This window comes from Epargyreus clarus, unplaced genomic scaffold (assembly GCF_041222505.1).
Source record: "Epargyreus clarus isolate Ecla_fem2 unplaced genomic scaffold, WU_Ecla_fem_2.2 ptg000011l, whole genome shotgun sequence".
NCBI classification, from domain to species: domain Eukaryota; kingdom Metazoa; phylum Arthropoda; class Insecta; order Lepidoptera; family Hesperiidae; genus Epargyreus; species Epargyreus clarus.
In genome coordinates, this window is record NW_027332219.1 from 3,734,285 (window position 1) to 3,750,454 (window position 16,170).

At 33.6% G+C, this 16,170-nt stretch overlaps 1 protein-coding gene across 1 annotated transcript; it reads right to left on the bottom strand.

The window, feature by feature from the left end:
• Positions 1-12,478: 12,478 nt before the first annotated feature.
• Positions 12,479-15,604, bottom strand: LOC140745837 (uncharacterized). The gene is made up of 4 exons (XM_073077755.1): positions 15,472-15,604; positions 14,280-15,351; positions 13,824-13,930; positions 12,479-13,313 (listed from the first exon to the last, which is right to left on the bottom strand). The coding sequence occupies exons 2-4, from the start codon at positions 15,307-15,309 to the stop codon at positions 13,215-13,217; spliced, it is 1,236 nt and encodes a 411-aa protein (XP_072933856.1). The 5' UTR covers positions 15,310-15,351; positions 15,472-15,604; the 3' UTR covers positions 12,479-13,214.
• Positions 15,605-16,170: the final 566 nt, after the last annotated feature.

Sequence of the window (16,170 nt, forward strand, 5' to 3'; positions counted from 1 at the left end):
ACTGCATGCATACGGATGCATGCGGCATGCATACTGCATGCATGATATTATAAAAAAGGTGCACTTTAGGCTCATTTGCTTTATCAATCTTTTAAAAGTGGTACGTCCCCATTAAAATCATATTAGTTCAACCATCAAATAAGACTAAAGTGAATTACAGATGCTTTGCAACCCTTCAGGGGGTGCTATGGTACTAAGTTGGAATGTCTCTTCGTTCCCGTACTCTTTAAACCACATTCTTGCTACTTTTATTCGTATGCAAAATTCCCAGTATGCAGTAAACAGTTTTGCAATTCATTTTTCAAAATCGCTATTCGCTTGTAACTTAGCCATTCCCACAGTAGCTCTATGCGCCGGCACGTAGCGTCTCCGTGACGTCACCGCGCGAACACTCCGACGCGCTTCGAGTGTGTTTTTACGTGTTTTTCTACTTGTGCTACGGTGTGTGTGTGTGTCCATTGGTAGCTGAAAAATTCAGGAATTATTTTTAATAATTCAGCACGCAGGAAAAGTGCGGGGTTTCCTTACAATTTTTTCCTTCATCTTTACAGCACTTGATGTTTGATTTCTATTTTTTATATAATATGGAAGTAATAAACGGACTGTCACCAATACGCACTTGGCCAGCGCGGTGGACTATGGCCTAATTCTTCTCATTCTGGGAGGTGACCCGTGCCCAGCAGAGGGACAATAATGGGTTGATGATGATGAATAAACGAGCATCCAGTCCACCTGATATTATGTGGCCAGTGTCAAGTTCAGATAAGATTAGTGTCCTAGGATGCGTTGCTAATTTAGAGGAACGCCTAGGAAAAGTATGTCTCCCTAAGCACACCCTTCAAACCATAACACACCAGGGCTTACCGCTATTCTTATTGAAATAGGTGTGGCCGTAGTGCATCCGGAGTCAGATCACAACAAAAATCAAAGATACCACCACAATGAGTTACCACCAATAAGCGCATTACTTCGAAGAATAAAAGATAATTGGGATTTGAACACCATCTTAAACTACATTACATAGATTAGTAAAGATACTTCGCCGCCTTGAAATGAATGAATGAAGCCACAAACGGCTTATTAGTAAGCTCTTTTTTTGAATTCTTGACAAATAAAAACATTTTTAGAGAAAATTTACGAATATATAACTAATACTGCGTAATTTACATAATAAATAAATATTTATTTCAAATATTTTTGGGACATTTTAGCACGGAGACGTGGCAAAACTTTTTTAACGCAACTATTTCAATTCTCAAAACTGGGTACATTTTCTTGTTTCTTGTGAGTAATCTTTACTAATCTATGCTACATTATCGCTACGTACCCTTTGCTTAACAAATATAAAAATCCTTACAATGGATTTTAGTGCACAGACGATATTATCTAAGATGATATTTATTTAAAATCACGTAACGTCGGAACCATTGGACAAACGCCCCATTGCAATTAGAGGCCGGCTACATAGACGGTACCATCGTTACGCCACAAGTAGTACAACTATTGTGCAGTTCAAACACTCCACGCTATGCTTTCGCGCCTGGCGTGCACCGTAATTTGTTAGTCTAATGAGTACACGTTCTTAGAGTAATGACGAAATGGTTGTCATATATGATATCTCAGGTTATATTTAAGATTTGCGTGCTTGTCAATATTTTTGAAGTGAAAACTTCTTTAGCGGCATTGTACACTTTTTGTGGGTAAAAAATGTTAAACTCGCATCAGGACACGTGACCTGATCGAAAATTCGTAATACGGAGGGGTTATTATGTTTTTGTACGATAGCGCAATTTACGACCACATAAATGATAGTACTTTTATACTGATAATTAAAGCAATTCATGCAAAATTATTCCCTAAACATTCCAAAATTTCAAAAATGTACAATGTTAATATTCACATTTTCACTTCTGTCGTTTTTTTTTTGTAATGAATTAGCAAACGAATAGGTCGTGTGATGATAAGTGGCTATTGCCACCCATGGATAGCTGTAATCAACCCCAGATAGGATTAGATTCTTACCTGAGTTTCACCACAGATGCGTTGCTAACCCTGAGGACGCTAGAACGCCTCGGATAAGTATGTCTCCCTCACCAAACTCTTCAAACATAATCTTCATAGATATGTCGGTGGTGCCGCCGGAGTCGAACCACAGAGGATTCTACCACCTTCAAAATGAAATGAAATCTTTGGACAACCAATTTTGGGGTTCACCGGAATCGAACCACAGAGGGTTCTACCTTCAAACTGAATTGTAATCACTTATCATCAGACAACCAATTTCTCCAACATTTTCCTATTGGATACAATTTTAATATTCAGTAGAGTAAATTATTTTCAACGAGCGGAAAATAACTACATTTTAAAGGAAAATCGAGGAAGGAAAAATTCAATAAACCTATTCGTAATTCCTCACTTCCGTTATTCCGATAAAAGAAAACTGTTTTGCAAGATGCGACCTATTTTACTTTCATTTCAGAAGAGTTTTTAAATATTCTGTCAATCATATTTTTAACTGTGTTTATAAGACGCAGACTTGATATAAGTTATATATGTGACTTGATAGAAGATAGAAGTGCAAACTAGCATGCATGGCACCTGATGATAAGTGGCAACTGCCGCCCATGGACATCTGTAATGAACCCCAAATAAGATTAGGGTCCCATCTGAGGTTGGCTACAGATTAATCCCCTTGAGGACTATGTTGGAACGAATCGGAAAGGCATGTCTCCCTTACTACACCCTTCAAACAAGAACAACAGCGCTTAACACTGCTGTTATTAAGTAGAAATAAGAGTGGCGGTGGCGCCGCCATATTCGAACCACAAAGGGTTCTACCACCTTCAAATATCAAGAAGACTGACTAACTGACTGACTGAAATACTAAATGAACGAAAACACACTATTTAAACCAGTTTATGAAATTGTACACAGTTTTTTATATTATATAACGTAGATAAACATAGTCCGCGTAAAACTCTAGTCCGCTCTGAATATAGAAATGAATCGCGTCGCCATAGCAAATTGTATGACTACACCTGCTCGCAACAACTCCAGAACGGAGTAGCAGTTTTGCGCGGACTATAGTAAGAACGAATTTTAGATAATTCATCCCCTGAGCCTAATAAGGAATGAAAGCATGCCGCATAATTGTCTAACTTGTAAACAGCTGATAATCTGAATTGAAAATTTTGACAATTCTACGTTAACTAGACAATTGGCTTTACATTGAATATTCATTTCTACAAACTTATTCTTGGCAATTAGCAACACAAGTTTCGTTATAAAATTTTAAGGGTAACGAAATTAACCTTATCTTCAAGGCATAGAGACTGAAATAAAACTTGAATCGAAAGGATTGTGTCGTTTAAATATCTTTATGAATAACGAAAGGCGAGACGATCAGAAATATATTTGGAAGGAATTCATATTAAAATTTCAACGGTTTTAAAAATCTCTTATATAATTATCAATTTAGGAGGCATTTTTACACCATTAGAGAAGGTCCATTAAATAGGAATTTTAAGCTGAAATTTTAATAAAGCTTGTTACTTGTTACTTTTAAGTAAGTTTATTACGTTAATATGTTTTTAACAAAATGTGGGTAACAAATTTGAATAAATTATATTCAAGAAATACTAGCATAAAATATAATTGAAAACAATTCTTATCTGTTCTCTACAAATTGATTTTTATTTATATATTTGTTATTCTTTTTTTCTTTTCAAAAAAAGGCTTTCTCTCACAGCCCCACACTAGGAATACTATTATTCCCTGTATCATGGTTGATATGGACACACACAGAGACAGATACACAAACACCCAGACCCAGAAACAGAAACCTAAATTAATAGATGTCTGTCTGGCCGAGGATCTAACCCGGGACTCTCAGCGCGTCAGACCGGTACGGTGACCGCTCCGCCACGCGGGTCATCATTGACGTAATAATATTAATTAAATTTAATAGTCATTAATATAATAGTCAAGTATTACTAAGTACATAGATGGAAAATCCATAAAATTACATATTGCGTATTTGCTCTCTTTCAGTGGGACGGCTATGTAAATAAACAAAACAAACGAAAGGAAATTCGGCGACTCGTATGATATGATTGTTAAGGCATACATTTCGACGGTTACTACAGAACGCTTCACTTTTTGTGATTCGTTAGGCCGACATGAGATGAATGACATAAAGGGAGCTTTTCCCCATTTAGGGTTGCCAGATGTGACCGTAGTGCACAAAAAGTGGCAATTTAATAATTTTTTTATATTTTTTTCATTCGAGTCGTATATCTTTTGTTAAGAATTGAATGTGAAAATCTTGAATTTTTATATTCAATAATCATAGATATAAGTTACGCTCAGAATTGATAATGATACATAAAGTGTTGAAATTTGAATATTTTTAAGATTTTAAGGTTCTTTCTTTGAATACTTTCGTAGAATTAGATGTTCACATTAACACTTAAAGAGTGTTTAAAATATTTAAAGTATCAAAAGATTTGTAAAAAATAAAAAAACTTTGTATAGACTATATTCAAATCAAAGTATCTAGGATTAATGGGAAGAAAGAATCGTATCATCTCTCTTGGGATTTTTTAACTGTAGGCGACAATGACTACTTACCATCAGATGGACTGCCAGCTCATTTGCTACTTCAAAATAATAAAAAAACAAGGAATATTTCATCATCATCATCAACCAATTACTGTCCCACTGCCGGGCACGGGTCTCCGCTCAGAATGAAAAGGATTGGACCATAGTTCACCGCGCTAGCCAAGTGCGTATCAGTGAACTTTACGTACCTTTGAGATTTTTTTTTGTAAATCTCTCATGTATGCACGATGTTTTCCTTTACCGTTTAAGCAAGTGATAATTAATTTCTAATACGCACATAATTTTGAAAAATCAGAGGTGCGTGCCTGGGATTTGAACCTCGGACCCCTCGATTGACAGGCCGAGTTTCTTAACCACTATATTTACATTACATTTATGAATTAAAAGTAAGCTAGCAGCCCTAGTCACAGTAAAGTTTGTTTAGAAAGCCGTGACGAGCGGTGAATGATAAATTTAACATAAACTGTTAATGATAAACGTTGGAAGACAATGCCGGAAAACAGAAATAAACTAAACAGGTTAACTGAAACTGTTACAATAGTAGTTAAAGGAATTAAATAGAAAATGAATTTTGATTGCAAAAAATGTTTACACATCTTGATTTTAGACTGAAATTATCGCGGAATTGAGACATTTTGTTATATAACGGGTACTCACGATATGCGTTTTTTATTGCCGATATTTCGACACAGTTGCATGGATCGTGGTCAAGGCGAAACTGAGATGGAGGGGAGAAACCGTTGACAAGTACTAATGGTACATTAATCTATCTACCCAACGTATAGTTCGTTTTTGTTTTCTAGGTTTCATATACACAACACTAACACACACACAACACTAACAATATCCTTACGCACCACACTTAGCTAACCACTGGATTCCACGTTTGGGCTAACTTAAAACCATCGTAAGGAGTATACTACTAGTACTATACTACTAGTACTAGTACTATAAACTAATCAAGCGTTGTCATCCAAACCAAACGTTCTTATATAAAAAAACAATATTATATCAGTTCAATCGGCTGAGGATAACTGGTCAGTTAATTAAAAGCTTGTAATAAAATGAAATAATTAACCTATAAGAAATGTGAAGGTAGGTACTACTAAAAATATTTATATGTTTGGTGTTGCAAGGTGGAAACTGATCGATTTCCAAAGCGTTTTCAGAGTAGGGTATGTAGAGCAAAGAGATGTAGAGTATTGTAGAGCCATTTTGTGTTATTGGAAATGCTATCAGCTTTCTGTTCAGAATACCTTTTCTCAAAGACTATTTCCTTGAAATTGGAAATAGGAACGAATCCCTAGTACACAACTGAACTGATCTTTGAATTTATAATAAAACTAGCTGACCCGGCAAACTTTGTGCCACCTCAAAATCTATTTATCAAATATATTTCATATAAAATATAGCCTATGTTACTCGTGGATGTAGCTTTCGAATGGTGAAAGAATTTTTAAATCGGTCCAGTAGTGTTTGAGCCTATTCATTACAACCAAACAAACAAACAAAGTTTTCCTCTTTATAATATTAGTGTAGATAAAAAAAGAATGTGGATGTGTGTATTTTGCATAATATGTTAGTAAATAATTCTTAAGCAGGACTTATTATAGTATTTTCAATTAGTATAGGTAATAAATACCCTAAAAAAATAAAGAATATTTTTTTTTTTAATTGATTGTTCAATATCAATTATTATTTATTATAGACATCAAAAAAACTACAGTTCAACGTTCTTATAATATTTTATTACTTGCACTCAAATCTACTATAACCTGCGATCATTTCAAATAATTAGGAAAGTACATCAAAATTTATTTTTCCAGAAAAAATGACTTTATACTATTTTTTACAAAAAAATCTCTTTGAAAATATTAAATCGAGTTTTACACCATAGATTAGTAAAGATTACTCACTCCTAACAAGAACGTGTACCCAGTTTTGAGAATTGAAATAGTTGCGTAAAAAAGTTTTGCCACGTCTCCGTGCTAAAATGTCCCTAAAATATTTGAAATAATTATTTATTTATTATGTAAATTACGCAGTATTAGTTATTTATTCGTAAATTTTGTTTAAAAATGTTTTTATTTGTCAAGAATTAAAAAAAAGAACTTACTATAATAAGCTGTTTGTGGCTTCATTCAATTTCAAGGCGGCGAAGTATCTTTACTAATCTATGTTTTACACGAACAATATAGAAATAATGATATTCATCTTCAAATAAATTCATGCAGATAAAATCCAGATTATGAACCTAACTAAGTATTTTCGTAACCTTCACTACCCTTCATGCAATAGGTCGAAACCCTCTAATATTCGAGAATTATACTGGCACGCCATATTTTAGTTCTCTTAGTAATATCTTCAAAATGTGAATAACTAAATTGCCTAGTCAGTTACCATAAAATGCAGGATTAGATTGAAGAAGCTCCCTAATGTTAAATTATGTTCGTACTCAAATGTAAATGTTTTTCGTCCTTTCTTTTTATAATATAGATATATGGTAAGTGGCTACTGCCGCACATGAACATCTGTAATCAACCCCAGATAGGATTAGACATTCCTACCTGAGGTCGGCCACAGATGCGCCGCTACCCCTGAGGTCTAAGGTATGAAGAAGTTTAGAAAACTTCGACAACGTGATTCAGAAACACGTGCCACCATCTTGACAAGTTGCGTGAAGTCGATATATCAATGATATTTTGACTTTTGTGTGATAAAATACCTACTGTTCTACATAAAATATTCAAATATATTTTCTTTACATATTTTTTAGAAAAATGATATGTGCGTCGACCTCAATATTTCACTAAGTCAATGAGAATCTTCCTGTTACTAAAAATAACATTCATTTTCAAATCTTTTAAGTTTATTTTTATAACACCTAACAAAATATTAGATCAGGCGCAAAATAAACCCTAAATTTAATAAGAATTTTCAGTCCTAAAAAAGGGTTGTCCTAAGAGCCTTTAACACTTCAGCCCTTTACAATTCCATTTCTATATTAAAACAAGTTTTGGGTACACACTTGTCTTGAAGTACAATTGTTGTATTACGTACAATATACGAGTACGAATTGTACAATAGATTACGTACGTCACCAAATTAATTCTCAACTTCTACTACAACTAAATTAAATCGGAATACTCGTAAAAATCAGTTATGGTCATGCGAGTTAGGGCAAAGGACAGGACTTAATATTATCATCTACATTTTAGTCTCGAAATCGCGAATAATATGTTAAATCTACTACCATAGTGAAAGAACGATACGCATATGCTTGCTTCATCATCAACCCATTACTGTTACACTGCTGGGCACAGATGTCCTCTCAGAATGAGATGTGCGTATTGGAAGACTACACATACCCTTGAGATTATTTTTTTATAATTCTCTCAGGTATGCAGGGTTCCTCACGATATTTTCCTTCACCGTTTAAGCAAGTTTTTTTTTATAATATAGGAGTAGCAGATGCAGTCCACCTAATGGTAAGTGGCTACTGCCGCCCATGGACATCTGTAATCAACCCCAGATAAGATTAAATATTCCTACCTGAGGTCGGCCACAGATGCGCCGCTACCCCTTAGGACTAAGCTGGAACGCCTTGGAAAAGTCTTTCTCCCTTACCACTCCCTTCAAAACGGAACACAGCAGCGTTTAACACTGCTGTTATTAGGCAAAAATAGGTGTGGCGGTGGTGCCGCCGGAGTTGAATCACAAAGGGTTCTATCACCTTTAAAACATGCATATGCTTTCTAATTACTATTAAAAAGGGTCTGGAAAAGATTTAATAACCTCTGTACTAACTTTATTGGCGCTCCCCATACTTATATCAAATCAAAACCTTTATAAACGTTCCTACTACGTTAGTAATTTTGCTTTAATTATTTTACTTATTAAGTTAAATAAAATCAATTGACGATCCTAGAGGCGACGCGGTCAGCATATCAAACTGACACGCAATGGGTTCCGGGTTTGTTCCGCGGCCAATGTTTGGATATTCGTCTTTGTGTGCCCATGTTATACGGAATCCTAATGTGGGGATATGAGTGCATTAATAAAGCGTTTTTTTTTATTTATAATGGAAATAAGACTAAATAATTAACTATTTACACCATTGTATACAAACTTAAAGCCCTACTATAATAATTTATTGCCTAACTTAAGTAGGTACTTAAAATAAACGCGGTGGTCGTGTCGACTCAATCAAGTCACAAAGAGTTATGTTAAGAGTAGGTTCCCTTAAACCAGTAGTTACTATTAGTCGTGACGGATCGTTTTAGTAGCAACACGATTGCACGATCGAAGTTTTGAACAGTGTACAGCCAGCTCCAAAAACAGATAAACATAAAGGTTCCAAAAATACCTTTACACCCAAGCATTCATAAGTAGCTGAACACAACTAGCACCATAATTAGATGAACGTCGTAAAGTTTCAAAAGTAGATTAACACTACAGTCTCAAAAGCAGCTTTTGAAGCTGACTGTACTTAAAACGAGAGGATCTATGACACTTCTTACTCGTAAAGGATGCAAGCTGAAAGTAGAATTCTTTGTGGTTCGACTCTGGAGGCACCACCGCCACACCTATTTCTGTCTAATAACAGCAGTGTAAGCGCTGCTGTGTTCCGCTTTGAATACTGCGCGACATACTAATCTAAGGCGGTTTAGATGCTTAATGGGGGCAGAAGGTCTGGTCCTGGGGGGCTTCCAAACACAGTTGCTAAAAAAAAGTCCTCAGAACCAAACAATCTATGATATATTTATAATTTTGTAAAATCAAATCAACTTTTTAGTTGAATGGAGGCCCATATGATCAACCTCAGATAGGAATATAATCCTATCTGGGGTTGATTATAGATGTCCATGGGCGGCAGTAGCCACATACCATCAGGTAGACTGCATTATCTTTTACTACTTCTATATTATAAAAATACCTGTCTAAGAAGCAAGTCTTAATCCTAAACTTTGTAACCGCTACAGTAATAAACCCTTACCCTAAAACAGTACCTAAATAGGTGTATGCGATTAGCCCTAAGCTAGGTAAACCCCTAGCCCAGATAAATAAGTAAGTTAACTTATATGACGTACCTACCGGGCAGCGGTAATATAATTTGGTTCCGCCGCCGGCTCTTCTAAAACATAAATTGAAGGTACTGTACCCTTACCATAACTTTCAAAACATCCCACAATTTTACGTTACGTTTACTCAATGCATTATTCTGTTCCGTTTGCTTCAGTAGACTGAGTAAACGTAACAATAAGCGCTCAAGTATTTTTGTCTTCCTCACATGTTCGCAAAAAGAGAAACAAAACATAAAGCGCCATTTTGTCAATTTAGACATTTAATGTTACGTTACTGACACTATAGTTCTGATACAATCCGCTAGGGCTAGCGGAAATTGTATGGGCAAATACGTAAACAAATACCAAAACAGTCATATTTGTCAAAACGTAAAAACTCGTGGTAAGGGTACTGATGCCCAGTTGTAGTAGAGTCACTAAGTTTAGATGAAATAATAAGGCATTATCCGGACCAGGCTAAGATGAGTAAAATACATAGATCACCCCTAACAAGAAAGAGTAACCAATTTTGAGAATTGAAATTGTTGCGTAAATAAAGTTTTGCCACGTCTCCGTTCTGAAATGTCTCTAAAATGTTTGAAATATTTATTTATTGAGTAAATTGCGTAGCATTAGTTACTTATACGTATTTTTTCTCTAAAAATGTTTATTTGTCAAGAAATCAAACAATAAATGATAAAATCATCCTTTTGTGGCTTCATTCAATTTCAAGGCGGTGAAGTATTTTTTTTTAATATACCTATAGGAATAGCAGACGAGCATGCAGTCTACCTGTTGGTAAGTGGCTACTGCACCCATGATCATCTGTAATCAACCCTAGATAGGATTAGATATTCCCACCTGAAGTCGTCCACGGATGCGCCGCTACCACTGAGGACTAAGCTGGAACGAAAAGTATGTCTCCCTTACCATATCTACCCTTCATAACGGAACACAGCAGCCCCGAACATTGCTGTTATTAGGCAAAAATACGTGTGGCGGTGGTGCCGCCGGAGCCGAACCACAAAAGTTTCTACCACCTTCCAAAAGTGTTCAATTTTCGACATTTTAATAGTTAAATAATTATTGAAGATAATAATGATTAACTGTTATAGTAGGTACAAATGGATCAGTACCCTGGTAGCAATATTACAGCGAAACTTCACAATTAACAAGAATTGGAACAGGGGACTGAAAAGTTTGGTCTAAATTCGACGATTTGTGGTCCACGGGCGCCTATAACGCACAAAATGGTTGCAGAAGTTTTTATTGAGTTTAATTCTGATGTAAAACATTGTGTAATTTTGCGGTTTAATGACTTTTTTATTTTTATGATGCATTCAATAATACAGTCAGGTTCGAGTCTGACTTGCGCACAAAAATTGTTTTCTTTATTCAATATTTTTTCCTTTCTTCTAGTGACCAAGTGTTATATGTTTTTTTAATTACTAAAAGATTTATACTCAATATATTTTTGACTCAAAGTTTGATATTACATTATTACGTTTGCGTTGCAAAAAACCTTTAAGATTAGAGGCTATCGTTGCTAATTAAGTTTCTACTTACTTGCAAATCATAATATGTAGTTCAATTCTTGTCAACTGGTAGGTGGGTAGATGTAAAAATTGGATTGCTTTTAGTTGTACGTCGGGGTCACCACTTTAGGGTGCTTACCAAATTGGCACCATCGGAGAACTGTTTCTTTTACATTCAATCGTATTGCAAATGGCGTTCGCGCCGCTCATTCAGACCTGCTGAGCAACGGGCGAAACTACCTATATAAAATTGGGACTGTTTGTCCGGCGTACATAATTTACTTTATATATTTATTCATTAAAATTATATTATATGACTTATACAATTTTATGTTATCAATTTTATGTGTTGTAATTATATTGTTATTTATATACTATTTTCAATGTATTGATATTTTAATTTGTAGATTTACAATTAGTAGTTACACTACAAGAACATATCGAATTTATAAATTGTTTAAACGAATATTTTACTATGCTGTCTCCAGCTGAATCGGAATTTGTGCGTAGCAGCGAAACTTTATAATTTACCTACAGGGGACTGAAAGTTTGCCCCAATTCCGACGATTTGTGGTCTGCGGAATGTCCTAAATGTCCCAATGAGGTTTATTCCAGTTTTATTCTCTTGTTGACACTGAATTACGAATTAAATTGCTTAAAATAATTAGTTTAAAAGCACATTATTCTATTTTCCAGTTTGGGTTGGTTCTTAATCTGAATTAATTCATATTTTGATATAGGTTTTTTGACAAGATTTTTTATAATATCAATGTTTATATCCACTCTGCAGTCCTACACTGAAATAGCGAATGATAGCGAGAAACCCGTGCCATGCCGTGCAATAATTAGCCAAGTGCGATTCGCACACGAAGGGTTCCAACAAATTTTCATTTATTTTTAGTTTTCGTTTTCATAGCGGTCATAATAGTATTATAAAAAATTAAACAGTCTTCCTACCACGGTTTCATAGATAAAGCAAAAAACGGAAAAATAGCTGTTTCTTGTATGGCGACCCCATTTATATTCAAGCTTTTACATTTCGACTTATAGCTATTATATTTGTTGTTAAAGGTGACAATGTTTACATACTCTGTAAAAAATGTTTATCTTTTACGGTTCAGGAGATAGACCTGTGACATACGGAGAGACAGGGGAGGCTCCATAACAGAATTTCGTTTTAACCTTTTGAGTACGGAAACCTAAAAAGGATTTAAACCAAATACATAAATTCCGTGAGAAAGAAATACAACCACATTTTATCACATAATTTTATTATCTCAACTAAAACAGTTGATAATAAGCATATTTTACACTTACTCAAAATAAATAAATAAATAATTTATTTAACTTAAATAATTTATCACAACAAAAAAGAAACTGTATTACCCTAAGGTTTTAAGCAAATCTAATTATTTATTAAGTAGTACTTTTTAGATAAATAAACCTACTTTATAAAAAAGCATACAAATGTAGTAAGAAATGATCCAGAATTGATTTCAATGACAATATGAATGAATATAAATGTATATTGAAGGGGTCTAAACTCTAATTATTTGTATGTAAATAACACGTTTCAAATAAAATGTTATTATATAAAATGAGGGCAATTCTATTAACTTCACAGTTGTTCTCTACAATAAGTACTCTATGACCGGAATATACCAAAGCTTCAGTGATAACAGAAAATCATAATATGTTTTATTATTATGCTTAAACCTTTTCAAGATCAATCAAATCAATCAAATCAAGATGATTAGTCAATCATAGTCAAATTTCATCTAAATGAAGGCTGATTCAGGCAAAATACATATTGCCCTATACAAATGCAATATGGTACACAATACAACAACAATACTTCCCAACAACAATATTATCTAATATATGAAATCATATTGCCCTTACATGAATATTCGAGTAACTGATTATGCAATATGAATATGGATTATATGGCATGTGCATTATATTCATATTAATTGAATTAAGACATATTGATAATTTATCCTGAATTAGGATCTTGTAGTCTCTCTTTAAGTTTCAGTAATCTTTTGTACATTAGAAGCTTGCCTGTGGAAAATTTCTTCTTTGTTTCACGTTCCTGTAACAAAATCAGTTAGAAATATTATAATCTGAGCAAATATATGAAATTGATACTATTATGTTCAATATTAACTTATTTTTAATATATTAGGACGATCCAAAAGTATTCAATATTTGTTTCTCGATGAAAAATGGTTATTTATTATAGAAACCTTAAATGGTAATCAACAAAATAATATACTCTATTTTTAAAGGTTATTGTTTTTACCACGCTTTTATTAGCTTGATCTGTATGTATGCATATAACGGAATCTTTGAGCTCGATTCTTACCCACTTTGAATGGTCCGATTAATTTAAAATTATGAACACTTATAAAGAACCGATGACAACACACAATTTTAATTGTTTTGTCCCATTTTCCTCATCAGGATCGTTAGATAGATCAGATTACAGTTTTCTTTATGTGAATCTAGCACGGTTTTTAATTTATTTATTTATATTTTCATTCTACAGTAATACAAAGAAAGAAAGTTTCAATATTGGAGAAAGTACTTTCAGTTTACTTACACTTGGATAAAAGTTGAACTCCATGACATACAAATCTGTAAATGTTGATATAAATATCATGGTTCCCTTTTGTCGTTCACACACATCTATTTGGGTGGCAAATCGTCCTGAAAATTAAAAATTAATAACCATTATATTAAACTGAAAATACTTACGAACATGTTATTATGAAATTGTGCCTTTTGACCCATTTTTTGAACATTTGACATAGCATTCATATTTTAAAAGTATAAAATGTTTTGAGTGTTTAAAAACATACAAATATTGTAAAATGATTTATAGTAATAATATATGAGACAATTATTTAAACTTAGTCCTCAGGTTTAACAAATCTATGGACAACTTATATGACGATGGTTGCACTTCATCCACAATTTTAATTGATACAATTTGCTGTTATAAATATTGTGGAAAATAAGCCAGGCATTCATGGATGAAAGAATTAAAAGTAATTACCATCCGGTAACAACGCAAGCTTCTCAAATATAGGTCGGATTGCTTTCTTCTGATTTGCATGTCGATAAAGTAGAATTTCCCCACTATCGGTTGCAATCAAAATATTATCCACATAGAAAAACAGACATGTAATAGGCAGAAACTCGAGGTACAAATGCTTATATTTATCGGTTTCAATTTGGAATAAATTTCTGGAGTAACAAAGATAATTCTTGTCGTTCACAGCTCTTATATGCTTTATTTGTTTTATCCATTCCGGTGGGCAGTTTATATTCTTCACTATGGTATCACCTCTGTCATAAGTAACAATTTTTCCACAATCGGTAAACAGATGTACGGCATCATTGTAATGTTTTATTTCTTTAATATTATAGTCACATTTTAATATTAGTTCTGGTGTAATCTCTTCTTCTATAAGAATAACTTTATATACATCTCTGTTAAAATGATAGTATAGAACATCAATGCCTAATATAAAGTCATCAGCTTTGAAAAACTCCTCCGATGACCAGGTAGGGCAGTCTACAGATCTTTGCACCAATATTCCTGATTTCAACTGAACAACAGTAATACGATCAGTGTTTGCGATTTTTAAACAAGTTTTTTCCGGCAATGCAACTGGTATGTACATTAGGGTACTCATATCATACATCACTATGCCTTTAACGTCGCGTAGAGGTAAAATACCGTGGTCGATGTTCAAAACGTGAGTACTATCGTGTAACGAAAATTCGTAAAACTTACGCAATTTATTATCAAAAGTCATTAGTTTTGTAAATAATTTCATGTTCCGGTATATATGGTACCATTTGCAGTCAGTACTGGCCTTTTCTCTAGCGATATAAGAAGCGTATTTGAACTCCCTCTGACAAGCGTCGAACCAAATATGCTCGCTAGAAATACACTCCATCCATTTCTTACAAACCCGACGACATTTTCCCAATGTATAACCATCTACGTATTTAAGGATATTCACAAATATTTCGAGTGGTAAGTCATTTATTACAGTTTTTGATGTTGTTGCCGCCATAATATTGAATTGTTTCCCTCTACTTCTTTTATAAGATAAACACTGAAAGTAAAATAAAATATATTGTAATCAATGCCTTCTAATGATTTTACAAAAGAAATTAGGGTTAATGCAACTTTAAAGAGCTTTAATTTAAAATACTAATAACTTTGTTAAGCTTACCTTATAATATTTCAATCACTGATACTTATTTCATTTAATTAAAATGCATCCTAAATAAATAAACTGAAAATGGAAACTCGTGATTTTGACATTTCAGTCCAACTTTATACGGTTGGCTAAGCTGAAACAAATTCGAATTATTTAGTATTGCCATGGAATAAATATTTTGTTAAATATTATAACAATGTGATTCATAAATACGTAAACTGACTAAAAGTACTAGGATAAAGTGGTTATTTATTAGAACTTTTTCATTGCGTTTCAGTGCGTTATTTTATAAAAATAACATTAAATAATGTTAGGAGCGCTCTGACGACTGACAGCTGTTGTCACCACTATTTATTTGTAAATATTTTTATCGTGAAAGTGAAAAATGGGAAACATGACATTATTTTATACAATTTCAGTATTTTCGTTAAAATCATAGCTACTGTCCTCTTGATTGGGGATGTCTTGAGCAGCAGTAACGATAGTGATGCATGTGTTCAACCTCTGATGAAAGCATATCTATCCATTGTCCATATTTCCAAGAAATCCAGTGCTTTTGGGAGGATACCCATCCAGAAAACATTTGTAAATGCACCTACACTTCGTATATAATTTTGTTTTCTTTTTTACTAACATATATGTATATTTTTAAATAGATTTCTAAGTGCTATCATACTTTATTTAATTTAACTAGTTTATTTAGTTAATAAA

Coding starts and splice junctions, on each gene's coding strand:
- LOC140745837 (XM_073077755.1), bottom strand. CDS start 15,309: ATGGCGGCAACAACATCAAAAACTGTAATAAATGACTTACCACTCGAA. Junction 13,931..14,279: donor GCTTGCGTTGTTACCGGATG/GTAATTACTTTT, acceptor TTTAATTTTCAG/GACGATTTGCCACCCAAATA. Junction 13,314..13,823: donor AGTTCAACTTTTATCCAAGT/GTAAGTAAACTG, acceptor ATTTTGTTACAG/GAACGTGAAACAAAGAAGAA.